At 53.0% G+C, this 26,463-nt stretch overlaps 2 protein-coding genes and 2 long non-coding RNA genes across 13 annotated transcripts in view; 2 read left to right on the forward strand and 2 right to left on the reverse strand.

The window, feature by feature from the left end:
- ZNF575 (zinc finger protein 575) lies at positions 1-7,766 on the forward strand. 7 transcript variants are annotated; one of them, XR_011421871.1, is made up of 5 exons: positions 24-207; positions 452-561; positions 1,066-1,177; positions 7,382-7,458; positions 7,630-7,747. XR_011421871.1 is itself a non-coding variant. In XM_005596312.4 (4 exons), exons 3-4 carry the CDS (start codon positions 1,096-1,098, stop codon positions 2,320-2,322), a joined length of 741 nt encoding a protein of 246 aa, XP_005596369.2. In that variant the 5' UTR covers positions 1-207; positions 452-561; positions 1,001-1,095; the 3' UTR covers positions 2,323-4,316. The 7 variants fall into 7 exon arrangements, 4 of the variants coding, with proteins under 4 accessions (XP_005596369.2, XP_005596367.2, XP_001499906.4 ...); XM_005596312.4 differs by lacking the exons at positions 7,382-7,458; positions 7,630-7,747 and adding an exon at positions 1,664-4,316 and having other exon boundaries at positions 1-207; positions 1,001-1,177; XM_005596310.4 differs by lacking the exons at positions 7,382-7,458; positions 7,630-7,747 and adding an exon at positions 1,664-4,316 and having other exon boundaries at positions 7-207.
- Positions 3,740-5,423, reverse strand: LOC138915718 (uncharacterized). The gene is made up of 2 exons (XR_011421873.1): positions 5,306-5,423; positions 3,740-4,067 (listed from the first exon to the last, which is right to left on the reverse strand). It is a non-coding gene; the product is annotated as an uncharacterized lncRNA (long non-coding RNA).
- Positions 6,776-26,463, reverse strand: part of XRCC1 (X-ray repair cross complementing 1) — a 26,645-nt gene continuing 6,957 nt past the window's right edge. The window contains exons 3-17 of one of the 4 annotated variants that reach the window (XM_070222985.1): positions 24,432-24,542; positions 15,664-15,822; positions 14,643-14,717; positions 14,457-14,559; positions 13,930-14,039; positions 13,744-13,849; positions 13,013-13,271; positions 12,606-12,722; positions 10,149-10,242; positions 9,851-9,983; positions 9,001-9,052; positions 8,767-8,906; positions 7,565-7,655; positions 7,117-7,192; positions 6,776-7,012 (exon numbers count right to left, since the gene is read on the reverse strand). In XM_070222985.1, the coding sequence (XP_070079086.1) occupies positions 6,899-7,012; positions 7,117-7,192; positions 7,565-7,655; positions 8,767-8,906; positions 9,001-9,052; positions 9,851-9,983; positions 10,149-10,242; positions 12,606-12,722; positions 13,013-13,271; positions 13,744-13,849; positions 13,930-14,039; positions 14,457-14,559; positions 14,643-14,717; positions 15,664-15,822; positions 24,432-24,542 (1,740 nt within the window). In that variant the 3' untranslated portion in view covers positions 6,776-6,898. Of the gene's footprint in view, positions 7,013-7,116; positions 7,193-7,564; positions 7,656-8,766; positions 8,907-9,000; positions 9,053-9,850; positions 9,984-10,148; positions 10,243-12,605; positions 12,723-13,012; positions 13,272-13,743; positions 13,856-13,929; positions 14,040-14,456; positions 14,563-14,642; positions 14,718-15,663; positions 15,823-24,431; positions 24,543-26,463 lie in introns of all 4 variants that reach the window. The other 3 variants (XM_070222984.1, XM_023649809.2, XM_001499867.6) reach the window with 3 other exon arrangements.
- LOC138915719 (uncharacterized) lies at positions 15,091-21,289 on the forward strand. The gene is made up of 2 exons (XR_011421874.1): positions 15,091-15,168; positions 16,075-21,289. It is a non-coding gene; the product is annotated as an uncharacterized lncRNA (long non-coding RNA).

A 26,463-nucleotide genomic window follows, 5' to 3' on the forward strand; every position in this document is an offset into this window, starting at 1 on the left:
ACTGACGCCCCCGCGGGCCCGGCGTGGGAGGAGGGGATGGAAATAAGGCTGGGCCTGGCAGCTCGCGCGCGCTCCCGCCCCTCCCCTCCCACCGCTGGGCGCGCGCCGGGCGGTGCAGCTCCGCCAGGTCCGAGGGCAGCGCCGCAGCTGCAGTGGCCGCCGCGGGAGGGGCTCGGAGCCCCGCCCCCGGGGAGGGGCCGCCCGCAGGTGAGCGAGGCAGGGGTCCGGGCCCAGACCCGTGGGTCTTCGAGAAGTGGACTGGGGACAGCACGCCAGGACCTGCTGAAGAGGGGTTGATTGGGGTCCTGATGCATAGGTTCCGGAGGGGCTGCCCTGGTGTCTGGGCCTTGGGAGGGTGCATTGAGGCCTGGACCCTTGGGACCCCGAGGGAGAAGTCCATTAGAGGTCTCTGATTCGCAACACACGCCACGTTCCTTCTGTCTTCCTCCAGGTCTCCCGTCTAGCCCTCACGGCCCCAGCCTCATGCCGGGGATGAAACTTAGCGACAAGAAGGAAGCAGTTGACGCGGCGTCAGTGGACTGAGACCAACCCAAGAGCCGGGTAAAGCTACCTTTCCGTGTGAAATCCCGCCCACTGAGCTCACAGGCCCCTCCTCCGGGACAGCGTTGGACAAGGCCCGCCCACTCCGCTCGAAGGCCCCGCCCCTGGGCCTGAGTTGCTAAGCAACCGATTTTGGGTCCTATTTGTATACGTCCGCCCACTCCTGTCCTGGGTTCCCCGGCCGCGTGGTTCTGGTGGGGGAGGTTCCGCCAGCTCGGCGCTCAGAACGGCCGCTGAGCTTAAGTTGTAGAGGCCCCGCCAAGTCAGCTAGAAGGATCCAAGTCTGGGTCTAAATTGCAAAAGGAGCTGCTTCTTGGTCAGATTTGTATAAGCCCCGCCCATGGTGCTCTAAGCTCCGCCTTCTCTCAAGCCCGCCCTCGCCTTAGGACGCCAGGCTTAAGTAGACCCCGCTCCGAATCAGACTGACCCCTGATTTTAGGTACTCCAGCCCCAGCCCCATCAGGCTGATAATCACCGGCGGCGTGGCCCCCTTCCCCGTCCTAGGCCCTCCTTCTAGGTTCCTGGGCCAGCAAGATGCTGGAGCGAGATGCAGAGTCCGCGGCCGGGGACACCGATCCTCGTCCCGCTGGTAAGGAACCAGTGACCAAGAGAGGAGGTAAGAGCGGCGCCACCTGTGGGTGGGTAGGGGGCATTCTCCAGGAATTGGGGCTAAAAGAATCACATTTTGAGGGGATCTCAGGGTGAAAGTTTGAAGGCTCTGGGTGATGACCTTTTGGGGTCCCCAAAACACGGCGTTCTGGGAAACCCACTTGGTTATCTTTGGGGATTCTCAGTGATCATTTATAGGGCTCAGAAAATTACAGGAGGGACGAGGGGACGACATGCGGGATTTTAGGGTGATTACTTGGGAAGATGCTAGAAGCAGACACCTTAGTGGCTTTGGGGTTCCAGTTAGGTAACCCTTTGGAGCCCTTTAGGATGATGCATGGGGGGAGTGGGGAGTAGGAACATGTCACTTGGGGAATCTCAGTATGACCCTTGAGGTGTCCACGTACACTCGAATATATCAAGCTTGCGGGCGGGGGCTGGCCTAGACTCAGGGCGTTGCTTCCTGGAGCCCACCAGCTCTCCTGTCCCCTAGCTCCCCACCAGGGCCCGCCGCAGACGCCCAGCCAGTCGGTTCCAGGGCCCGCTCTGTCCGCGGGGGCGCCTTCCCGACCCCGCCGGCGGCCCCCGCCCCAGCGCCCGCACCGCTGCCCCGACTGTGACAAGGCCTTCTCGTACCCGTCCAAGCTGGCCACGCACCGGCTGGCACACGGCGGCGCCCGCCCGCACCCGTGCCCCGACTGCCCCAAGGCCTTCTCCTACCCCTCCAAGCTGGCGGCCCACCGCCTCACGCACAGCGGCGCACGCCCGCACCCGTGTCCGCACTGCCCGAAGGCCTTCGGCCACCGCTCCAAGCTGGCGGCCCACCTCTGGACCCACGCGCCCGCCCGCCCCTACCCGTGCCCCGACTGCCCCAAGTCCTTCTGCTACCCCTCCAAGCTGGCGGCCCACCGCCACACGCACCATGCCACCGACGCCCGCCCCTACCCTTGCCCGCACTGCCCCAAGGCTTTTTCATTCCCTTCCAAACTGGCTGCCCATCGCCTCTGTCACGACCCCCCCACCGCGCCGGGCAGCCAGCCCGCGGCCCGGCATCACTGCTCCAGCTGCGGCCAGGCGTTTGGCCAAAAACGCCTCCTGCTCCTTCATCAACGCAGCCACCCCGCGGCTGAGAGCCAGGGGGAGCCAGAGTGAGCCCTCCCCTGGGCTCCCTGGCCCCCGCTGCCGCCAGCCCCGTCAATACAGAGGCGGTGTTTCTAAGCCAGGCTGTATGGGCTTGCTGCTCCCAGACGGCTGGCTGGCAGGGAGGTTGGCCCCTCATCCTGGGCTCAAGCTTAGAAGCTGGAGGAACTCTTTGCTCACCTGCTTGGGGGAGGGGAAGGCATCACCCAGAGAGAGTTAGCACTGGGCCCCAAACCATGAACCTGAAGGTATGGTTTGGGAGCCCTGGCTCTGGTTTTCCCTTCTTATGGCAAAGGTAAAAAGACGGCCCCTACAGCGGGCTCGTGAGGAGGGTGGGGAACAGGCCCTCTCCACATTGTTGTGAGCTTAAATGAGCGCCTCCACTCTGGCCATTTGCCTGTATCTATAAAAAATTGAAAATGCACACACGCTCATGACAGCTCTTCCACTTCCAAGAATTGATCCTGTAGATAAACTCGAGTACATGAAACAGGCACGAGAGGCAGGATGTTCACTGCAGCGGGATGGTTGGGGCCAATGATGGGAACCAACCAGGTGCCCATAGATAGGGGAGTGGCTGATGAATCAGAACACAGCCACAGAATGGAGTATGTAGCTGGAGGGAAAAAAGGCAGCTCTGTATGTACTCATGGAAAGATTCACGAGATATACTAAAGGATAAAAGCAAGAACAAATGTGGTACTACCGATAGTATGAAAACATTGTAAAGCCCAAGCTTTGGAGGCGGTCCTGACCCACTACTTAGGAACAGAGGGGCTTGGAGAAGCTGTCACTTCTCTGGCCCCAGAGGCCTTATCTATAAAATGGGAGTGTTGAAGGCCTCCATTAGGGCACAAGCCCCCTCTCGGGCAAAGTCAGCTCCCCTCTTGGAGCCTGTTTCTCCTGCTATGAAATAAGGATGGTCGAGCTAACAGTGGACTGCTCATCATTCTCCAGACATGAATTAAGCACCTACTGTGTGCTGGGCCCTGCACAGGGCATCAGGAACGCAGCAGTGAACAAGACAGACCTGGTCTAGGGAAGGAAGTGGACACGAATCAAGTGGAGGCAAAAAAATAAGTAAGGAAGTCAAGTCTGTTTTGAAGAATAAGGGGAGCCTTGCCCCCCGCCCCCCACCAGACACCAAGAATTATTACAAAGCTGTAGTGATGACACCTGTGGTTTTGACTTGGGGACAGGCCAGTGGAAGAGATCTGAGAGCTCAGAAACAGACCTGTGCTTATAGGAGGTCCTGACATGTGACAGTCCCCATGTGTAGATCAGAGATTGGCAAACAACTTCTGTAAAGGGCCAGACAGTATATATTTTTACGTTTTGCAGGCCACACTGTGTCTGCTACAACTACCCAACTCTGCCATTGTAGCACGAAAGCAGCCGTACACATTGATACATAAATGAATGAGTGTGGCGGTGTTCCAATAAAACTTTATTTACAAAAACAGTAGGTGGCCTGGATTTTGCCTCTGGGCTATAGTCTGCCGACCCCTGCTGTAGACGAGTGGGGAATGGATAGGCTGATCTGTGAGTGAGCTGAGAGATATGGAAAAAATTAAATGGGACCCTGTGGTAGGCAGAATAATGGTCCCCCACAGATATCCACATCCTAACCCCCAGAACCTGTATGTTAGCTTCCACATGGCAGAAAGAACTTTGTAGATGTGATTAAGGGTCTTATCTTGAGAGGAGATTGTTCTGATTGTTCGAGTGGGCCCAATGTCATCACAAGGGTCTTCATACTGGGAAGAGGAAAGTGAAAGAGTCAGAGGAGATGTGACAATGGAAGCAGAGATTGGAGTGCTGCAGGGCCAAGAGTCAAGGAAGGGCAGTCTCTCGAGATTAGAAAAGGCTAGGAAATGGATTCTCCTCTGGAGCCCCCAAAAGAAACACAGCCCTGCTAATAACACCATGATTTTAGCCCACAAAGATTGATTTTGGACTGCTGACCTCCAGAACAAAAGAAAATAAAGTCGTATTGTTTAAAGCCACTAAGCTTGTGGTAATTTGTCATAGCAGCAATAGGAAACTAATACAGACCCCTACCTCACATCATACACAAAAACAAATTTCTGATGATTTAAGATCTAAATTTGAGAAGCAAAACTCTAAAACATTTAGATGGAAATAAAGGAGAATATCTTAGTCATCTCAGAGGTAGAGAAAGTATCCTTAAGATACAAAAAGTGCAAATTGTAGAGGAAAAGACTGGTAAATCTGACCATAAACTAATCAAGTTACAACTATGACAGACACGCAGTATTGTAAGAGTGTATACCTGGCACATCCTGTTATATGGAGGTTAGGGAAGACCTTTTTGAGGAGGTGATGTTTGAGCTGAGATCTGAAAGGTGTGGAAGATGGACTGAGAGGTGCTTTGTGGAAGTACCCAGGGTAAGGGGGGGAAGCCAGCAGGCAGATGGAAATTAGCAGGCTGCTGGACTGCAGGCTGCTCAGAAAGGCCTTGGGGAGGGCCGGGGGAGGGTAAGGATTCCAGTCTCTCCTCCAAACCCAGCAGTATGGCTGGTATCCATGTTTATATATAGAGCTGTCCTGGAAACTTTCTTCCAAAGCAACCACACCACGGTCAAAGTTTCAAGGGCACGAACTCATTCGAGAGGTGTTGATCCGGTCCAACCTTACCATGTGCAAATGGGGAAACTGAGGCCAGGAGCGATGGGATTTGCCCGCAACCAAACAGTGGGACAGTGCTGAGTCAGGGTGGATCCCGAGGCCCTGCTGCTCCTTGCACATGCCTCAGGGCCTTTGCACTTGCTTCTGCTCTACTGGAATGGTTCCCCCAGATGCTCCCTTACTTCTCCCGGGTCTCTGCAGAGGGGTAAGGCCTGTGAGAGGCCTTCCCCGATGACCCAACTGAACTACCCCGCCCTGCCCCCTCACTCTGCTCACCGTGTGACACTGCCCTGCTCTATCTGTCTCACGGCATTGAGCACTGCCCAGCGCTGCAGGACACACTCACCGTCTCTCCCCCAGCAGAAGGTCAGCCCCATCAGAGTGGTGACTCACATCTCACATGTGGTGGGTGGCCTCTCAAAGATGTCCACATCCTAATCCCTGGAACCTATGGATAGGTTACGTGGCAAAGGAGAAGTGAGGTAACATCAGGAATTCAGGTGGCTAATTGGCTGACCTTAAAACGGGGAGATGACCTCAGATTATGCAGGTGGGCTCAGTGTAACCACCAGGACCTTTAACCGTGGGAGAATGAGACAAAAGGCTCAGTGTCAGAGTGACACAGTGTGAGGAAGACCCGACTGACCACTGCTGCCTTTGAACGTGGAAGGGGAATGGAATGTGGATTGTGGAAAAGACAAGAAAGCACACTGTCCCCTAGAGCCCCCGGAAGGAACACAGCCCAGCCGACACCTTGATTTTTGGCCCAGGAGGCCCATTTCAGACTTCTACCCTCCAGACCTGGAAGATCATAAATTTCTGTTGTTTTGAGACACTAAGTTTGGGGTAAGCTGTAACCCAGCTCTGCCCGTGCCCTTTGCCTTGCTCAAAGCCCTTTCTGACCCCCGCCCCCAGGATAACGTCTAGGCTTCTCGGCCTGGCATTCACAGCCCTCCAGGACAGCCCTGTCCTTTGTTTTTCTACAGTGATGGCAATGTTCCCTCTGTGCTGTCTAGTACAGCAGCCACTGAGCACTTGAAATGTGGCCAGTGTGACTGAGGAAGTGAGTTCTTTATTTCACTATAGTGAAATTTGAATAGCCACCTGTCCAGTGGCTCCTGCATTGGACAGCACAACTGCAAGGGCTATGTCCACCTTTCCAGCCACCTCGGCCCTAAAGCCTCTTCATCAAAGGTGGCAATGCTCTCTCAACTGCCCCAGGCACTGGGTTGGCCCCAGCTCCCGGCCTTTGCCCACGCCATGGCCCTGCCTTGAACACCATCCTGCTTCTGCCCTGATTCTCCAACACCCAGCTCAGTTCCCACTGGAAGTGTGGTGGAGCCTTGAAGGGGGTACAGCATTTGGGTGGGTTGATTCAAATGCCCCTTCCCCCCAGTGAACCTCCCAAGTGAGGTGATGTCAAACCACGCTGGCAGCAGTTATACAGGCCTTCTGAAACGCTCAGAGGAAGGGAGATGTCCCTGGCCTGGGGGGCTGAGACTTCAGGAGAGGCACACTTCCTGAGCATCCCAGCCTCTAGCCCAGGACCCACGGGGACAGCCACGTGCACGAATGGGCTGAGGGTCAGAACCAGCCAAGGCGGGGCGCTGAGTGTCAGATGCCCAGTTCCCTGCCACCTGCCACCATAGGGCTGAGGGGCCAGGGAGAGGTAGCAAAGAGCTCCTTCCCGACCAGACGCCTGAGAGGGGGCCCCTCATTCTCTCCAGGACCCCAGGACAGGAGTCTTAAGGCAGCCCAGAGACCTGGCGCTCAGAGGGGAAGCAAAAACCAAACATAAGACAGAAAACCATGGGCCTTCTGGAGGTTCTGGGAGAGTCCCAAGTGAGAGGGACAGCAGCTCCAAACCAAGTCACCTTTATTAAACGCATCCTGTGTGTGTGTGTGCATGTGTGCACGCACATGTGCGCAAACACATACTTCAGGCCTGGGGCACCACCCCATAGAGCTGGTGGGGAAGTAACTTCTGCTTCTCGTTGCAGCTGTAGATCCAGCGGGGGCGGACGAACACCAGGGAGGGGTTGTCCATCAAGGCCTGCAGCGTGGGGTGGGGTGCATATGGGAACCCGTTGAGTGAGGGGCGTTGGAGGGGAGGCATGGGGGTTTGGGTCCCCCTTTCCCTGCCCCTCTGGGACTCACCTCCTCAAAGCTGGGGTCCCAATCCTGTGCCGTGATCACAAACTGGACTCGGTCGCTCATATAGTCCTCAAGCTCCCTGGTGGGAAAAGAAAAGAGGCAGAGAATTGGCGTCCCCTCTTCTAGCATCCTGCTCCCCAGTGATTCTCAAAGGCTGTCCTCTCCAACCCCACTGTGTCCCCCAAGGCTGCCTGTGGACCCCCATCCTCCCACGTGCCAGTCTTGCCCAGCCACAACACCGATAGCTCCCTCATCCCTAATCCTTCAGGTGGGGAGCCTCACTTTGAGCAGGGAAAACTGAGGCGAAGCCGTGCATCCGTGGCTGCCCTGTGCCCATCCTGCAGGGTAGGCCCCTGCTCCATCCTCCCATTGCCTTCCTTCCCACAGCCTCCCACCCCCTCCCCTGGACTCAGCATCCCCTCCCCACCGCTGCCCACCCCTGGAGACTGACCCATTGAAGGCAGTGACATAGCGTCTGAGCTTCCGCCGCTCATCCCCAGGGAACTCCCCATACAGGAAGAAGTGCTTGCCCTGGAAGAAGTCTGCAGGGGAAACGGTGCAAGAGCCAAGTGTGAGACCCCTGGAGTTCCGGACACCAGCTGGAGCCACAGAACCCTTGGAGGCAAGACAGGAGGGCCAGTGCAGTGGCTGCACAGGGGCGTTCACACACACCCAGCGGGGTGACAGCGGTGGTTCTCGGCCAGGCCCACCAGAGCCTTCTGGGAGATTTTTCCCCCCTTTCTTTGCTTTAATGGTAAAAGACACAATTACTATTATTGCAACATATTTCTTACACAAATCTGCAAATTTTTTCTTAAATCACAGGTGGGCTGGAGCCCCTTCATTAGCTGGGCCTGGGGTAGGAACTTCAGAGCCTGCCCCTTCTTCCCGGGCTGGCTCAGGCCTTCTCAACCAGTGCTTTCTCTGGCTTTCTTCCTTCTCTCTCTTTTGACATGACTTTCCAGGCCATCAATTTGCTGATTGCCACTTATGGGGCTTTGGAGGATCAAGGGACTTCACTGCCCATCACCCATGAGGAACCAGGGGAAAATGGCTTCTTCCAGTGGCCGCTGAATCTGGCCTCCACTCAGACCCCGTGACTGCCTCCATCTGCGACCAGCAGTGGCTCTGACTCCGGCCACCATCCCATGCCCCCTGCATCCATGTCTGGGATGACAAACAACAATGCCACCACCACCTAGGTCCCAACAGAGATCACTGCCCAGTCACCTGTGTGCCCGGGCCCCACCCCACACCCACAAAACTGAACCTGGGGGTGGGCTCTGAGCATCTGCAGATTCTAAAAGCCCCCCAGGTGATCTGAGGCCTAGGGAGGGCGAAGCCCTGATGCAGGGCCAGTGAGGCAGGGCCATTCACAGTGGAGTGGAAAGGCAAGCTGGCACTGGACTGTGACAGGGGCAGTCACAGCAGGAAATCAGGAAGGGGACAGAGAGGAAAGTCATAAGAGGATGCCAAAGGGAAGGGAATAGGCCTAAGAGAGCAAAGAGGTGGCAAAGGCAGGTAGTGGGGTTCCGGGGCATCAGGGGACACAAGTCACAGGGGACAGCAGAGATCCCAAGGCTGCTGGGCTTAAGTTACAGCCAAGAACTGAGGGACAAATCCCTCTTCCAGAGGGAGGGAGGGATTTCCTACCTGGGAGTTCAGGAATGGGCAGGTCAGGAGACTCTGAGGGACCCTCGTTGTCTGTGTTCTCATCCGTGGATACTGCATATGGGTCCTCACCGTTCTCCCCCTGGCCAGGCGGCTGCTTTTGATCCCGCTGCTCAGCCACCCTGGAGGAGCCAAAAGGGGTTGGGGAAGAGCATGCAGACCAGATCCCCCTCCACCCAAGGCCAGGGCCACCCTGACCCCCAACCCCCACCCTACCTTCTCAGCTCATCCTCAGTATCCCCAGAATCATCCGCCCCATTGTCCTGGCCTGCGAGTGGAAGTTTAGTCAACGGGAGGGGCCGCCTTGTCTCCTGGGAAAACTGGTAAACCCCCCTCCCAGTCTCACACCCTAGCACAGAAGGAGGCATCCCAACCCCCAGCCTCAACTGCCCTCCAGATCCAGTTACAGAGCCTCTGCCTCCTCCTCCCCCACGTCCAGTGTCTGGGATCCAGCCCCTCCTCGCTCAGACTCAGGAGTCTAGGGCCCCAGCCCCTCCTCCCTCAGACCCAGGGGTCCAGGCCCCGAGCCCCTCTTCCCTCAGAGCCAAGAGTCCATTCTCCAGCCCCTCCTCCCTCAGACCCAGGAGTCCCGGCCCCCAGCCCCTCCTCCCACAGACCCAGGAGTCCAGGCCCCCAGCCCCTCCTCCCTCAGACCCAGGGATCCAGGCCCCCAGACCCTCCTCCCTCAGACCCAGGGGTCCAGGCCCCCAGCCCCTCCTCCCTCAGACCCAGGGGTCCGGGCCCCCACACCCTTCTCCCTCAGACCCAGGGGTCCGGGCCTCCAGCCACTCCTCCCTCAGACCCAGAGGTCTGGGCCCCCAGCCCCTCCTCCCTCAGACCCAGGGGTCCCGGCCTCCAGCCCCTCCTCCCTCAGACCCAGGGGTCTAGGCCCCCAGCCCCACCTCCCTCAGACTCAGGAGTCCAGGCCCCAGCCCCTCCTCCCACAGATCCAGGGATCTGGGCCCCCAGCCCCTCCTCCCTCAGACCCAGGAGTCCGGGCCTCCAGCCCCATCTCCCTCAGACCCAGGGGTCTAGGCCCCCAGCCCCTCCTCCCTCCGGCGCTGACCTGACTGCTCCCCATCAGTGTCGGTATCTTCCTGGGGCCCCCGTGAGGCTGGTTTGGTTTCTTCTGGGGCTGCAGGTCTCTTGGGTGAGCTGGGTCCTGCTGCCTGCGGGGGCTTGGTTTTGGTCTGGGGGCGCTGGGGAGGGAGGGTGGGTCAGTAAGAAGGGAAGGAACAGCGTGGGTGTGAGTGTGTTTGGGGTGTGTGCCCGAAGCAGGCAGGAGTGGAGGGTTTGGGGTACCACAACAGACCCACGTCCTCCTCCCACTACACCCTCCCACCCCCAGGCAGGGGGCATCAGACCTTTCGAGGAAGCTTGGGGGCTTCATCCCCGCTGCTGCCGCTGTGAGAGGCCTCCTCGTCCTCGCTGCTGGAGCCGGGCCCTGCCATGAGGTACCTAGGGGAGGAATCGGCCTCAGACAAAGAGCATATCGTGGCCTGTGGGGGAGGTAGGGAGGGTGCTCAGGAAGCAAGAGCCACTAGCATTTACTAAATATTCAGGGTCACGATCGTGGCCGCTCTCCCAGCCTGCCCCTCCTCCCAGCTCCGGAAGGGCCCCAGTGACCCTCAGCCACCCCAGCCACCCACACCAGGGACCTGAGACTCCCTGCCTTCCCCTCCCTCTTGGGGAAGAAATGCCCCATTGCAGAAAGGAAAAAAAATCAAATAATTTTCCCCTTTCAGAATTAAAGTCACTTTTTCATTAGGGGAATGTGTACCAATTAAGGGAAAATTCTCAAAAGCAAATACATTTGTAAAGATGTTGACACTATATTCATGGTTCCTTAAGCCGCTGACACTCCGGGAAAAGAATTCTCCTGGTTCCAATAATAACAGCAGCAGCTAACACTTACATGTGACTTCCTATGAGCCAGGCACTGTTCTGAACACGTACAACAAACGGAGTCACTGAGTCCTGGGGTAGGTACTATTTTCAGCCCCATTTTACAGATGAGGAGACTAAGGCCCAGAGAGATTAATCAACTGGCCCCTAATCACAGGGCAGCAGCATGCGGCAGAAGCAAATGAACAAGTTGGCTCCCCTCTCATGGTGCGCACGTTAAGACCCTTCTGAGCATTGGAGGGTTGTTTCAAAGCTGTTGAAACGCTCTTCAGGGAAGTCACACTTGCTGTAAAATGGTGGCTCATGGGAAACTCAGAGGATGTAAGTGGAGCCGCTGATTGAGGAATCAATGGTAGGTTTACTAAGCTTGTTCTTGAAAATGCTTTGAATTAAAAGATTTTCAAAGTCTCAATTTGGGATTCTTGTGAGGAGAGCCATCCCCCGGCGTCGTCCTTCTATCGTCAATTTTTAAAAATATAAAGTGCTTTCTGAATTTTTTTTTTTGTCGAAACCCAGTGGCAAATCCAACACTGTTTGTCTAGTTGCCTTTTCTTCCTTGCACACTTTCACCTCCCAGGCAGACAGTGATCCGAACCCAGTTCCTCTGTCCTTAAAGAAATCCCCATCCTATCCCTCCTTCCACACCCGAGGCCCCAGCCCCCTCTGGGGTCCCCACTTGAAGCCTCTCCTTGACCCTCCACCCCTCACAGCAGAGCCTGGCTCTGCTCCCCTCAAACCTTCTGTGGCTTCCCACTGCTCACAGAGGAAACCCCCTGGAGCCAGATGAGTTTCAGAATTTTGAATTTTTCAGACTTGACAGAGGCAAGTGGCAGGCGTATAGATTGTTACATAACACCCCTGAGTGGAGTATAAGGGAGTGCCCCGTAAATCCAATCCATTAATATTTCTGTAATAAATATGCTGATGCACTTAATGGGATAAATAAAGTCCATAAACAGCCCCACATCAGTTCAGGATGATCGTCCAGCCAAATGAGTTTGTGGTAAACCTAGAAAAGCACTTTTGTTTCCAGAGATGTCTGGATTCCCATATGACAGATGAGGTGTCTCTGGAGCTGGATGGAGCCCAGTTCTCAGCTGACCCCACCCGCCTCCCTGACTCCACCTCTCCCCAACGCAGACTGTCTCTGAAATATGCCAGGCGCAGGCCCAGTTCTGAACACACTCAGGTCTTGTCTTCTTTCACAGTTCAAGTCTCCCCTCCAATCCATAGGCCTTGGATCTGACCCTGCCCTCAGCTCAAAAGCCTTCCGTGGCTCCTGCTGCCCCCAGCTTCGTTTTCCTGCCACTTCCCGCTCCCACTGCAAGCTGAGCCCCACCTGCCACTCCTCGGGGCACACACCAGGCTGAGCCAACCTCAGCTCCTCCACCCAGCATGCTTTCTGCCTCTCTTCGGCTTGGAAAACCTCCTGTCCTGGAAGACGGCCCACCCCCTGTGGTCTCCACTTGGGCCTTCCTCCATACTGTTTTATAACAAGTCTGGTCCCCTCATCAAAGTCAGAGGGCTTCAAGGGCAGGACCTGACATCCGGGGGCCCAGCATCGTGCAGCCCAGCCTGGGACCAAGCAGGAGCTTCAGGGGCTTGCTTTGAATGAATCTAAACAGGCCCCAACACTCCATTCTCCCGCCTGAACCTCTGCGCATGCTGTTTGAACAGCCTGCAAAGTTCTTTTCCTCCTCCACTGAGCAGACTTCCCAGAGCCCCCGGAAGGGCCCCCCTCCTCTCAGAAGTCAGCTGACTCTGGGCTGGGCTGCAGTGTCCTCTACCGGCAGGCCCCAGTCTGATTTCTCTCCAGATTCCGGCACTGCCCAGCATGGGGATAAGGGGCAGGTTTGGTGTGTGTATGTGTGTGCGTGTGTACACATGTCTACCACACGCGTGCAGTGAGGCCTCACCTCCGGGAGGGCAGCCGTCGACGCATGCGGTAACAGTCCAGCACCCATTCCTTCCGCACGATGCGGCCTCCGAGGCCTAGGACCTGGCTGTACTTGGGGGTGTTGGCAAAGGCACAGCTATGGGGGAGCAGAATGGAGGGTGTCGGTCAGCTGTGATCTAAGGGGTGAAGGGGAAAGAGGAAGACAAGGGAGACAGAGCGAGGGAGAAAGAGACATGAGTGAGAGATAAAGAGACAGATACGGGACAAAGAAACAAGACACAGGGAGACTAAGGGAAAGATAGAAGAATCAGAGAGAAAAAGAGGCAGAGGATAAGAGAGCTGAAGAGACAAGGAGAGAGAGAGAAAGCAAGATGGAGGAGACGGAGGAGAAGCAGTGGGGAGCACGGGAGGAGGGCCCAGGCCTACATGAGGTGGGTGCTGTCTGGGGTCCAGTCCGGCCGATACTTGGCCCCCAGCTCTAGGGCCTTGTCCCGGAGCTCCGAGCGGAAGGGGTTCTGGAAGCCACTCAGCACCACCACCACACCCTGAAGGATCTTCCCCAGCTCCTGTGGGCCAGCTCGGGGTCCCCTGGGCTCGCTGCCTTCTCCTCGGGAATTCCCTGGCACTGCCCCCCGTGCTGCAGCAGGGACTGGGGCGGTGGCTGGGGATCGAGTGGGAGCTGGCACTGGAGAAGCCAAAGAGTAGATTCAGTCAGCACTACTGCAACAAAACCCCAGCCCCTCCTCCCTCAAACCCAGGGGTCCATCCCCCAGCCCCTCCTCCCTCAGACCCAGGGGTCCATCCCCCAGCCCCTCCTCCCTCAGACCTTGAGCCCAGGCCCCAGCCCCTCCTCCCTCAGACCCAGGGGTCCATCCCCCAGCCCCTCCTCCCTCAGACCCAGGGGTCCATCCCCCAGCCCCTCCTCCCTCAGACCCAGGAGTCCATCCCCCAGCCCCTCCTCCCTCAGACCTTGAGCCCAGACCCCAGCCCCTCCTCCCTCAGACCTTGAGCCCAGACCCCAGCCCCTCCTCCCTCAGACCCAGGAGTCCATCCCCCAGCCCCTCCTCCCTCAGACCTTGAGTCCAGGCCCCCAGCAACTCCTCCCCTAGGACACAGAGCACAGGACCCTATCGGAACAAGGAATCCAGTTTGCTCACATTTGGGTCTCTTGAGGGCGGGTGGTGAGGGCTGGGCTGATGGTTTGCTGGGGGTCTTTTTTTCTTCTTGGTTCAAATCCAACTTCCTCTTCCCTTTGGGGGACTCCTGAGGCTGGGCAGAGGGATAAGTTGAGCCTTCTAGCCTCTCTCCTCCTCCTCCACCCCACCAGGGTCTGATGATCTCACCTTGGAGGTGCTGCCTACTGCCCTGGAGACTGGAGACACTGAGGAGGCGGCACTGGAGGCCTGTAGTGTAGCAGCTGCATAACTGGGTCCTGCTGGGTCACTGGCTGTGGCTACAGAGGAACAAAGTAGATCCAGGATGAGAGAGATAGGCCCTCAGACCCATCAGCTCCTATCCATGGGACAGAGTGTTGTTCCCAAAACCCTGCAGTGACCCTGGAGTCCGAGCCCCCAGCCCCTCCTCCCTCAGACCCTGGAGTCCGGGCCCCCAGCCCCTCCTCCCTCAGACCCAGGAGTCCCGGCCCCCAGCCCCTCCTCCCTCAGACCCTGGAGTCCGGGCCCCCAGCCCCTCCTCCCTCAGACCCTGGAGTCCAGGCCCTTAGCCCCTCCTCCCTCAGACCCAGGAGTCCGGGCCCCCAGCCCCTCCTCCCTCAGACCCTGGAGTCCAGGCCCTTAGCCCCTCCTCCCTCTGACCCAGGAGTCTAGGCCCCAGCCCTATACTCACTCAGGACTCAATGTTCCGCACTCACCTGTGGAAGTCTTATTGTTCCGGCTGAAGAAGAGGGCCCCAGGTCTCAGGGAGGTGGCGCCCTCATCCTCCTCCTTCACGCGGAACTGGCCAAGCTTGGTCACCTTCTAAGGTCCCGCAAGGTCAGTGCAGTGGTCAGGGGTGAAGAGGTAGGGAGAAGGCTCTGGGGGTGGCAGGTGGAGCTTACCTGGGGTGAGGGCTCTGCCTCATCTTTGTCTGGGGGACTGTGAAACCGTACGAAACTCAGGCCATAGGGAGAGTCCTGGGAAAGGAGGGCTGGGAGTCAGGGAGTCTGGCCAAGGACAAAGGCCTGCTCCCCAAGCCCCTTTCACTTAGGGAAACCCCTTTCTGGCTCTTTCCCTCTTATGGACACACATGTCTACGGAGGTGTCCAGATGACAGTGACGACTCTACTAACATCAAGCTGTTATTGAGCCCTAACTCTGGCTCGGGCTCGGCACTAAGCCCTTCCTGTGCATTAGCTCCTCCAGTCTCACAGCAACAGGCAAAGGCTGCTGGGTGTCCAAGCGAATCCATCCCGCGTGCTCCAATTCCTGCCTGTGGAATGGCGGGGGGCGGGGACGCCATGTGCCTCTTTTGGAACACAGAAATGCTCCAGGTTCTTTCCCCCTCCAATAGCTGGATGCAGAGCCATGAGATGGAAGCCAGGGTCCCTGGATGACCGGCTGAACACTCCCAGGGCAGTTCCATGGGTAAGAAGTATACTTCTATCGTGTGTTGTCATGACATACTCAGTGTCACTGTTACCATAGCTTAGCATCCCTAACTTACGCCAACCCTATAAGGATCTGTAAACTGAGGCCAGAAAGGTTAAGTCACCAGCCCAAGGTCACACAGCTGAGAAGTGGTACAGCCAGGTTTTGAACCCAGTCACCTGACTCCAGATCTCGTGATGTTAATTCCCAGGCCCACTCTACCAGACCCCCTAACAAGTCAGCTGCCCCTCCTCCACTTCCCCTGGGAGGTCCTGCAGTTCACCCTCCCTGTACTCCCTCCAGGAAACAACGCCTCCCATTATGGGGGGATCTCAAACCCACTTCGGGGACGGCAGGACCCAGCTTCCTCACAGTCCCATGGGGAGACCAGCTTCCCCATCCTCCCAGCCCTCTGCAACTCAACACTGGCCCCTCAGCTCTCTCCTTGCCCAGGACCAAGGACCCCACGCCCCTAGCCCGCACCCTAGGTACCTTGCTGTAGGGCTGGCTGCAAACAATTTTGACGCGGTCCCAGCGCTTCTCGGCCGCTGCCCGGACCAACTTGTCAGGCCCGAAAATGCGAACGCGGTTGGGGTTTGAGCCACTGCGGCTCTCGGAAGGGGACATGAAAGATGAGGTGACCAGAAGGACCTGGGAGAAGGCACAGTGAATGAGAACCGGGGCTGGCTGGTTTAAATGACACCTCCTAGGGGCTAGGAAGGGGGCAGGGGGGCCTGAGTGAGGGCCAGGTAGTCGCCAGATCCAGCTCGCGCTGCGATGTGCCTCAAGGTCTCTAGACTCTTCTCTTGTTTCTGGGCCTCTGGCCAGTCCTCCCCTGACACAGGCCCCAGAGGGAGCCCTCTACTTCCAGATCTGATCGATCCTTTCTCAATTCTTCCAAAGAGTCTCCCTTATCTGGCCAAATGGTAGGCTACAGGGCCTCAGGAACCCTCCCAGCAGAGAATATTCACAACGACAGGCGCAATGGTCCAACACCTTTGGGAAAAGCACGGCTGAGTCAGCAGAAAGGCCAGGGGCATTATCGGAGGTCATCGGAGGTCGGAACTGAGAGCACAGGATCCAAAGAGGCAGGGAGCTGCACCAGCGGCTGACTGAGTGTCTGTCGGCTAAAGCGCCCCCTCGGATGCTCAGCTCTGGGTTGCCGGGCAGGGACGCTTCAGCTTCTCCTTGTCAGGCTCTGCCAACAGGGGGCGCGGGAGAGGCTGCAAGGCTGGAAGAGGGAGGGCTCTGCTCCTCCTCCCCCTGCTCCTCCTCCCCGACCCGTGAGCAGCACCACCGGGCGCCTGTGCTCCTGCAGAGGCTCCTTCTCCCGGTGGCAGATGAATCCTGTTTGGAGCCTCCCAACTCGCAGAACCGGCCTCACTGCACCTCCTTCCGGGCCACCAGCGCCAGCCGCCGAGGGCCCCCTCCTCAGGATCTGAGTTTCAGCTCTCTGGACCCCACCTCCAAGCTTCCAAACAGCTGAGTTTCAATAATTCCAACCCCTTCCTTTTGTTCCCCCACCCCCGGGGTGGTAGCTGCTCCCTGCAGTTCCTTCTTCATCGTGCCTTAGTCTCCTGGCCCCCTCAGTTCAGTACAGTCGCCCCGCGTCCGTGGGCTCGGCATCCGCAGATTCAACCATGCCCGGATCAGAAGGCCTATGATGGGTGCGTCTGCACTGAACACGTAGACTTTTTTTTTCTTGTCGTTATTCCCTAAACAATATGGCATAACAACTTACATAGCATTTACACTGCATGAGTTATTATAAGTAATCTAGAGATGATTTAATGTATACAGGAGAATGTGTATAGCTTATTTGCAAATACTATGCCCACTTTATATAAGGGACTTGAGTATCCACGGGGGTCCTAGAACCAATCCTTGGCAGATACGCAGGGGCAGCTGTACCTAGTTACTAATTCTTTATGTTAAATTCTCTCCATTAAAATAACTGGTGTGGTGTCAGTCTCCTGGTGGGACCCTGGCTGATACAGTGTGTGGCAATGATATTGGTGTTTGCCCTGGTGGCACAGAGCTTGATTTTAAAGGACCCTAGGTGGTGGTGGCAGGGGAAACAGAAGACAAAGCCTGGGCTCCAAGCAAGAAAGAAGAGCATCTCAGAGACTATCACCAAATCATGCAGAGCTGGGCCCCCTCCATGGGCAACACCCTCCATGGGTAAAATGGGAAAATGTGCCTTGTGGAGAGTCACGAGGAGGCCCGAGCTCTGGACGACAGCAGAGAAAAGATGAAAAATTCTCTCTGGAGAATTCCTAAGGATTTGGAGCAAAAATTCATACTAGCTAACTGCATAGAAAAACTCAAGCGGAACATCTTAAATGGTCCCACGTACACAGTATCACCTGACATCAGGGCGAATCTTCTCTGGAGGAATGTACTTCAAAGCAAGTCCTCAAAGATCCCCCAGAGACACAGTCCCAAAGGACAGACGTTAACAATTAGAAATACACACACACACCCCATGAGGCAGGAGGAAACAGCCATGACTCGGGGTCAGCAGAAACCACAAACTGCAGACTCAGACCCACAGAGGCTGCATAATATTGAAATTATTGAACATACAATATAAAAGTAAGTATGTTTAATAGTTTAAAGAGATAAATGAAGATACTGACAGTATGATGGAACAAATGACAATCAAAACTGACCAGGCCATTTTGAAAAACAGTGGAATAGCTGTACATCCAACACTAAGGGATGAATCATGATTGTCTAAAAACTCAATTCCCTCTGCCAATGGCCAGTCCAAGGATGTGCACGTGAGCTGGTTCTGGCCAATGTGATTTTAAGAGGAAGACTGCTAGGGCTTCTGAAAAGGATTTTCCTTCCTCATTAAAGAGAAACACAGGATGGAAGAGAGCCACTGAATTTCTGCCATTCCATTTCTTCCAATTCCTGCACTGGATGCTACTAAGTGATGGATGGAGCAGCAGCAATCATCCTGTAACCACGAGGGCAAGTCCAAAAGAATCAAGCGATGCCAACCAACCACACTGACTTTGTTAGGCTGCCAGATCCACTCTGGGTCTGCCTAATGCCAGACTTCCCTCCCAAAGAAACAATAAATATTCTTATGCAGTAAGCCAATTTTAGTTGGGTATATCTCTTACTTAGTCTCCTTTCTAACAGACATGCTGTGAAATTTGTGAAATTAGAAAACAAAAGCCTTTTGCTGAGAAAACCAGAACATAACTACATGTCTCTTTGTGCTCAGCTCTGATTATGAAAAAGAAACGACAAAGAAAATTATACAGAAGGGAAGCCATTTCCCTGGCCTTGACTATACTTGTTTATAAAAGGCCTGATTGAGCTGACAAGGGAGCTGACAGGGGAGGTGAATTTATCACCTAGTGACTAAAATGAAGGGGCAACACAAACTCTGGCGGGCAGCTGCTCCCTATATAAGAGGTAGATTTCCTCTGAATACACTCTCCTCCCATTCATCAGAAAAAGAAAATAACTCTAGGTATCAGTCTGTCTTATTACCTAACACTGTCTTTACGGTCCCAGGATTAAGCCTTTATTCTCTAGGCCGTGTTAACCTCGAAAGCTTACGTATCTCCTTTGTAGAATTTGGAGGGGAGAAACAAGAACGTGTTGATTTTGTATAAAATGGTATTAGTTATCCCAATATGTGCCTTACGCTTGATTTGTATAGGTGACATCAACGTCGACCAGCCCTGCTCCATCCTTTTTCCTTTTCTTTCTTGGCTCTTCCAGCCCTATCTAGTTTCTGGGTGGAAGTCAAACATTATAAGCCCCAAAGTCTTTAATTCAGTCTTGGCTGGAAATTGTAACAAAAACCCGAGGCTCCAGCAGAAGTTTAATTAAAAACCTTGAACAAACGGGAGACTAACGGCATAGGCATTTTCAGACTTGGTAAAGACAAAGCCCTGAGCAGGTCGTTCCATCTTGCTAGATAGATAAAGGGGTGAATAATAAACCGGATATAATAAAATGTTAGCTAAGAACGCACTTATTCTGCTTTCATCTCTATAAAGTAGAATTTTGATCTGCTTGCTAAGAACAGCAAACTTTTTTTTTTATAGTCCAAAGACTACTGACTTTGTTAAAGCAATTAAAGAAAGAGGCCATTAGAGTGAGTGACTCTAGTGCCTTGGTGACCTATGTAAACAAACCAAAATCTAAGCCAGAGTCAGGGCACTCGAATCCAAGAAAATGAAATGCAAGAACAATTCATCATATACAACCAACTGAAGTTCCCGAATCTGAGAAAACGCAATGCAAGAACAACTATCATAATAGCCAAACAGAACCAGCCCTGATGGCCTAGTGGTTAAAGTTCGGTGCTCACTGCTTCAGCGACCTGGGTTCCCCTGGGTGGAGAACCGCACCATCCATCTGTCAACTGCCATGATGTGGCAGCGGCTCACACAGAAGAACTAGAACGACTTACAACTAGAATACACAACCATGCACTGGGGCCTTGGGGAGGAAAAAAAAGGGGAAGATTGGCAACAGATGTTAGCTCAGGGCCAATCTTTCCCTGCAAAAAAATAAAAATTAAAAAAATAGATGAATAACTAGATTTTCCCAAATAAGGTAACCACTTAAGCTACAGCCAATTAAATAATTGCTTTGCTTTGCTTCCGTGTCTTCTCCATAAAAACCTCTGCTCTGGCATGCCCACAGGGCATCCCTAACCATTTTCAGCTTGGGCTGCCTGAGTTGAATCATTTGCTCAAGTAAACTCTTTAAAATTTAACGTGCCTCAGTTTACCTTTTTACCACTTATATAACCTTGAGACTAAGAATGTTGAAGGCAAACCTCATTTGTTAAAATGTACCTTGTAGAGCAGAAAAAGCACTTGATAAAACTCAACACAGATTCATGGAGAAAAGCTCTCAACAAAGCAGGTTTAGAAAAGAACATCCTCAACTGACAAAGGACACCTATAAACAAACCTCCAGCTGACATCACATTCAATGGTGAAAGGCTCACCACTTTCCCCTAAGATCAGGAACCAGAGAAGGATGCTTGCCCTCACACTTCTGTTCCACATGGTACTAGACATACCAGTCAGTGTGATAAGATGAGAAAAAGGAAACAAGGCATAAAGATTAGAAAGAAAGAAAACTGTCCTTATGCACAGACAATATGATTGTCTATGTAGAAAATCCCCAGAGAGCTACACAAATCCCAAGGGACTCTCCTACGAGAATTAATAAGTAAATTTAACAAGGTCACAAGATACGAGATCAATATACAAAAATCAACCGTACCTTTATTATGCTACCAACAACTGGAAAAGGAAATTTAAAAAAAATCATTTCGATAGCATCAATAATTTAGGCAAGAATCAATAATGGATGCTATAACTAGTGAGAACAAGTTTGAGGAGTAACAAGATATTTACATAGTCTCCAAGTATTTCCCCACATGATACTTGTGAATTACAAAAGGCAAAACAGTACTTTCAGAGCAGAGAACCCTGGCCCACACCACCTAACAAAATGATCCAGGCTAACACCAGTGATGAAGCAAGTCAGAGGCATGTGCCTCATGATCTGATGCACCAAGAACACAACATCGCTTCTGCAGTATTCTGGCCAAAGGTGTATAACATAAATTAATCATGAGGAACCGTCAGACATTTTGTACCATGAGTGACATTTTACGAAATCACTGACTGCTACTCTTCCAAAATGACAACAGCATGAAATACCAAGAAAGTCGCAAGAACTGTACCCACTGAAAGGAAACCAAGGAGATGCGGCAAATCAATGCAATGCATGATTCTGAATTTTCTTTTGCTATAAAGAACATTATTGGGACAACGAAGGAAATCTGAATAAGCTCTGAGATCAGAAGACAGAGTACCATGTCAATGTTAATTTCCTAATTTTGATAATTGTACTGGGGTTAGGTAAGAAAATGTCTCCGTTTTTTGGAAATATCCAGTGGAGTCAGTAGGGATGAAGGGACATCATGTATGCAACTTACCTCCAGTTCATTAAAAAATATGTACATATATGTTACCATTCGGGGAATGTGAGTGAAGAGTATATGGGAATCCTTTGTACTATTTATGCAACTTTTCTGTAGGTCTGAAATAAAGTTATTGACAAGCTGGTTTTGTAATTTATATGGAAATAAATGCAAAGGATCTAGAATAGCCAAGAGAATCTTGACAACCAAAGTCGGAAGTTCAACACAATCTATCAATATTTATTATCAATATTTAAAAAAAATTCTTTTAAGATTTTGGATTTTTTAGGAAGATTAGCCCTGAGCTAACATCTGTTGCCAATCTTTCTCTTTTTTTTTTCTTTTCTCCACAAAGCCCCAGTACATAGTTGTATATTCTAGTTGTAGGTCCTTCCGGTTGTGCTACGTGGGACACCGCCTCAGCATGGCCTGACGAGCGCTGCTAGGTCAGCACCCAGGATCCGAATTGGCAAACCCCAACTGAAGTGGAGCTCGCGAACTTAACCACTCAGCCACGGGGCCGGCCCATACTATCAATGTTCATTACTAAGACAGTGTGGTATTGGCATAAAGATAAACATGCATATCAGTGGAATGAAATAGAGAGTACAAAAATAAACCTCCATATATGTGGTCAATTAATTTTCAACAAAAGAACCAAACAATTCAATGGGAAAAGAAAAGTCTTTAAAAAAAAAGTATTTTCAAAGAACATAAAAAACAAAAGGGAAAAAAATGAACTTCATCTGCTACTTCACATAATATGCAAAAATTCATTTGTGATGGATCAGAGATCTAAAGGTAAAAGTTAAAAATATAAAGCTTCTAGAAGAAGACACAGGAGATGGTGGTAGACAGAATAACGGCCCTCCAAAGACGTCTACATCTTGATCCCTAGAACCTGTGAATACGGCAAAAGGGACTTTGAGATTAAGTTAAGGATGTTAAATTGGGAGATTACCCTGCATTATCCAGGTGGGCCTAGTGTAATCACGAGGGTCTTTATAAGAAAGAGAGAGGCGGGAGAGTCAGAGTCAGAGGAAAGACGGTGGAAGCAGATGTTAGAGTAATGTGATGGCTGGCTTTGAAGATGGAGGAAGGGCCACAAGCCTAGACCCACAGGTGGCCTCTAGAAGCTGGGGTAGGTAAGGAAATGGATTCTCCCCCGGAGCCTCAGGAAGGAACCCAGCCCTGCTGACACCATGATTTTAGGCCAGAGACTGATTTTGGACTCCTGACCTCCAGAACTGTAAGACAGTAAATCTGTATTGTTTTTAGCAGGAATTTGCATCTGCAGTAATTTGTTACAACAGCAATAAGAAACTAATACAGGGACTACCATCATTACTTTGGGACAGGCAAATATTTCTTATAGGACACAAAAGGCACTAAGTATTTGTGAAAAAACCTTGATAGATTGGACTTCGTCAGCTTCTGCTCATCAAGAGTCCTGCCCAGTGGCATAGTGGTTAAGTTCCTGTGCTTCGCTTCAGCAGCCCGGGTTCACGGGTTGGGATCCCCGGCGTGAACCTAAACACTACTCATCAAGCCATGCTGTGGCAGCATCCCACATACAGAAAATAGAGAGGAACATTGGTACAGATGTTGGCTCAGCAACAATCTTCCTCAAGCAAAAAGAGGAAGATTAGCAACAGATGTTAGCTCAGGGCCAATCTTCATCACCAAAAAACCAAAACAAAACAAAAAACAAACAAACAAGCCAAAAAGAGCACTGTTTAAGATAATCAAAAGGCAAGTCATAGACTGGGGGAAAAATATGCAACAAACATATCTGGGGAAAAAAACCCTGAAAAAAATACATGTTCATGCCCATGACAAAAAGACAAACAACCCAATAAAAAATAAGCAAAAGACTCGAACAGACACTTCATAAAATAAGATAAATGAATGGCCAATAAGTACATGAAAGGTTACATGACGTTCTAACCTTTACTTGTCAAGAATATGCAAATTAAAGCCATAATAAAATACCACTATGTGCCATTTCAACGGCTGGGGTTTAAAATATTAAAAAGACTGGCAACACCAAGTAAAGGTAATGATATGGAGCCCTAGAACTCTCATATACTGCTGAAGGGAATATGAAATGGTCCAACCACTTTGGAAAACTGTCAATTTCCAATAAGGTTAAAACATATGTCTACCCCAAGACCTCGAAATTCCACTCTTAGATATTTACCCCAAAGAGATCTCCATAAGAAGCTTGTACAAGAATGTTCACAGCAGCTTTATTCGTAATAGTCAAAAAGTGGCAACAGCCCAGATGGCCATCAACAAGAGAACAGATCAACAAACTGGTCTGTGCTTACAGTGGAGCACGACTCAGCACAAAGGGGAACAGCCCCTGACGTATTCACTGCATGGAATCTCAAAGTGAAAGATGCCAGCCACAAAAAAGAGCACAGACTGTAAAACTCCATTGATATGAAATTCTAGGACCAGCCAAACTAGTCTGTGGGGACAGAGGAGAGATGTTGCCTGAGCTGGGGGAGGGAGGAGTGACCGCAAAGGGTCAGGAGGGAACCGTCAGGGAAGCTGGAGTGCTCCATGTCTGCATCTGGGGACAGGGACACAGGTGGATACATTTGTCAAAACTCTGACCTGTGCATTGTTTTGAATGTAAAACATTGGCTCAGTTAAAAACAACTTCTCATCGCAAGAAAAAAACACATCTTGCCGGGGCTGGCAGTGGCCACGTGGTTAAGTTCACGCGCTCTGCTTTGGCGGCCCAGGGTTTCATCGGTTCGGATTCTGGGCATGGACATGGCACCACTCGTCAAGCCACGCTGGGGTGGCGTCCCACATGCCACAACTAGAAGGGCCCACAACTAAAAATATACAACTAGGTACCAGGGGGGCTTTGGGGAGAAAAAGGAAAAAAAACACACCTTGCAGAAACTGGTTTGATCACTTAAAATTGTAAACTCTCTTTGTCACAGTAGGTTTATTTTCTACCCAAAAACATTTCACTGATTAACCAGCTGGATAACTATGATCTTACCAGTCCAGCTCTAACGAATTCAGCCAGTAAAAAAGCACGATGCCGACTTTTTTTAATATTCATAGTAGAGCAAAAGGCATTCCCTCTTGTAAACGTTTGTTGCAAACAGTGACTAACAGAGGCATTCCAAACTGACGTGTGACTCATCCCCGACCCATCCTCGACCCGGCCTGACACCCAGGAGGCCCCGGGGGCGCCTGGGGCCTGGATCAACGTGGAGCCTATCTCGGATCAGCATGGGGCCCATCTCAGGGCCCGGCTTACCTCGTAGTCTTGCTCCCCGGCCCCTCCGGCCGAGCTGCCCACCAGCACCTCCACGAAGGCCGAGCCATCATTCCCGATGTCCAGGCTGTGTATCTGCTCCTCCTTCTCCAGCTGCGGGAGAGAGGAAGGCCACTGTCAGGGCCTGCTCTGCCCCTGGGTTCGCTGTGGGACCTCAGGGGTGGGAGGACCCCCATCGGGGCCGCCATATCTCCTTGTAAGGTCAACTCTGTGACAGTGGGGGCCGGGCCTGAGTGGTACCGCTGTGTCCCCTGCACACAGCACAAGGTGTGGCACAGAGTTGCAGCTCGAAAAGCATTCCCTGAATGAATGCATAAAACCCCTCCAGACTCTGCCGGACCAGCTTGGACCGGCTTATGACGTGCCGCCGTGGAGCACTCCTTGGGAGCACTTGCCAGAGTCATGACTTTATTCAAATAATCATACAGACAGATGGCACACCTGTCCTCCCTCCCCATCACAAGGACTCCATGGAAGCTCCCTGAGGGTAGGGGCCTGGTGTGGTTTTGCTCACCATCGACTCCTGGGTTTGAATTCCAGCTCTGCCACACACTAGCTATATGGCCTTGCCAGCTAACCTCGTGGGGCCTCAGTTTCCTCATCTGTAAAATGGGGACGATCACCAGATCTGATTACCCACATGAATACTGTGGCCACAGGGCCCGGCATGTGGCAGGCACTCTACTGCTGTCAGTCAGGGGCACTGTTAGTCAATGCTCGATAACTACTCGTGGAAAGAAGGAAAGAGCCACCTGCAGGTGGCCTCCCCCCAGGACCTGCCATTCCCTTCTGACACTTAGGGCACAGAAAGCCGTGCAGGGGCAGAAGGCAGTTAGGAACAGCTGAGGCAAGTCTCCCACTTCCCCTGTTGGGGCTTTTATTCAGATCCTAGAATGACAAGTTATTACAACCCTCCAAGGTACCCAGTCCACCACCGACGCTGCCCTGGCCCTGGGACCACATAATGTCCCCATTACGTGCCTGCTCACCTCCCAGTCAGGAGGCCGCGAGACACGGCCTGCACACTGCTACAAACAGGAGCACCCCCAGGTGGGAGGAAGGAGCCTGGGCTTGGGGTGAGGCAAGGCTAGGCTCAGATCCAGCCCTGCCACTTCCAAACTGTGCAACCCTGGGTAAGGTACAACCTCTCTGAGCGGCAGCCTCCTCAGTGTGAAAAGGGAGGGTTGTCATCATAAGCCTCCTTCTGCAGGGGGCTGACACAACGGTAACAACCACAGCAACAACTGCAGCTTGCATCAAAGTGCTCACGATGTGCCAGACGAGTCACATGTGCGTCGGAGTCGTCTCTCCTCGCAACAGCTCTGCAAGGCAGGGCTATTATTATCTCCATTTCATACATGAACGCACGGAGGCAGGAAGCGGTTATGCAATGTCCCCGGGTCACACAGCTGGTGAGCACGGAGCTGGGATGGGAGCCCAGGCAGGCTGCCAGAGCCCAGGTGTGCTGCAGAAAGAGGCGGTGCTGAGGGGAGGCTCTTCTCAAGGCTGTGCTGAGCTGGCCTCCTGGGGACTCCCCTGCCTCCACCACTGCTCCCAGCTCTGAGCCCTGGGCTGGTGTGTGGTGGTGCCCAGTGTGACCTCTCAGCCTCCTGCCACACTGATCGCTCCCCTCCAGCCATGCTGGCCTTCCTTCTTTCCCAAGAATAAGCCAGCTCCTTCCCACTTCAGGGCCTTTGCACCTGCCATCCCCCTACCTAGATCAGTCTTCCCCCAAACCTTCACAGGGCTGCTCCTTCGATCACTCAGGTCTGTGCTCAGTTGTCACCTCTTCAGACCAACCACAGTAGCCTCCCTCACCTCCTCCCAGGTGCTACTCTTGGTCCCTAACCCTGCTTTATTTTCCTTCATTGTCACCACTGGATATTATACAGTTACAGGTTTTATTTGTCTTTGTCTAGCGTCTGTCTCCCCCACTAGACTTCCAAGCGCCATGAGCGCAGGGACAACATTTGGGTCATTCCCTACTGTAGCCCCAACGCCAAGAACAGTGTCC

Source organism: Equus caballus, chromosome 10 (assembly GCF_041296265.1).
Source record: "Equus caballus isolate H_3958 breed thoroughbred chromosome 10, TB-T2T, whole genome shotgun sequence".
Taxonomy (NCBI): Eukaryota; Metazoa; Chordata; class Mammalia; order Perissodactyla; family Equidae; genus Equus; species Equus caballus.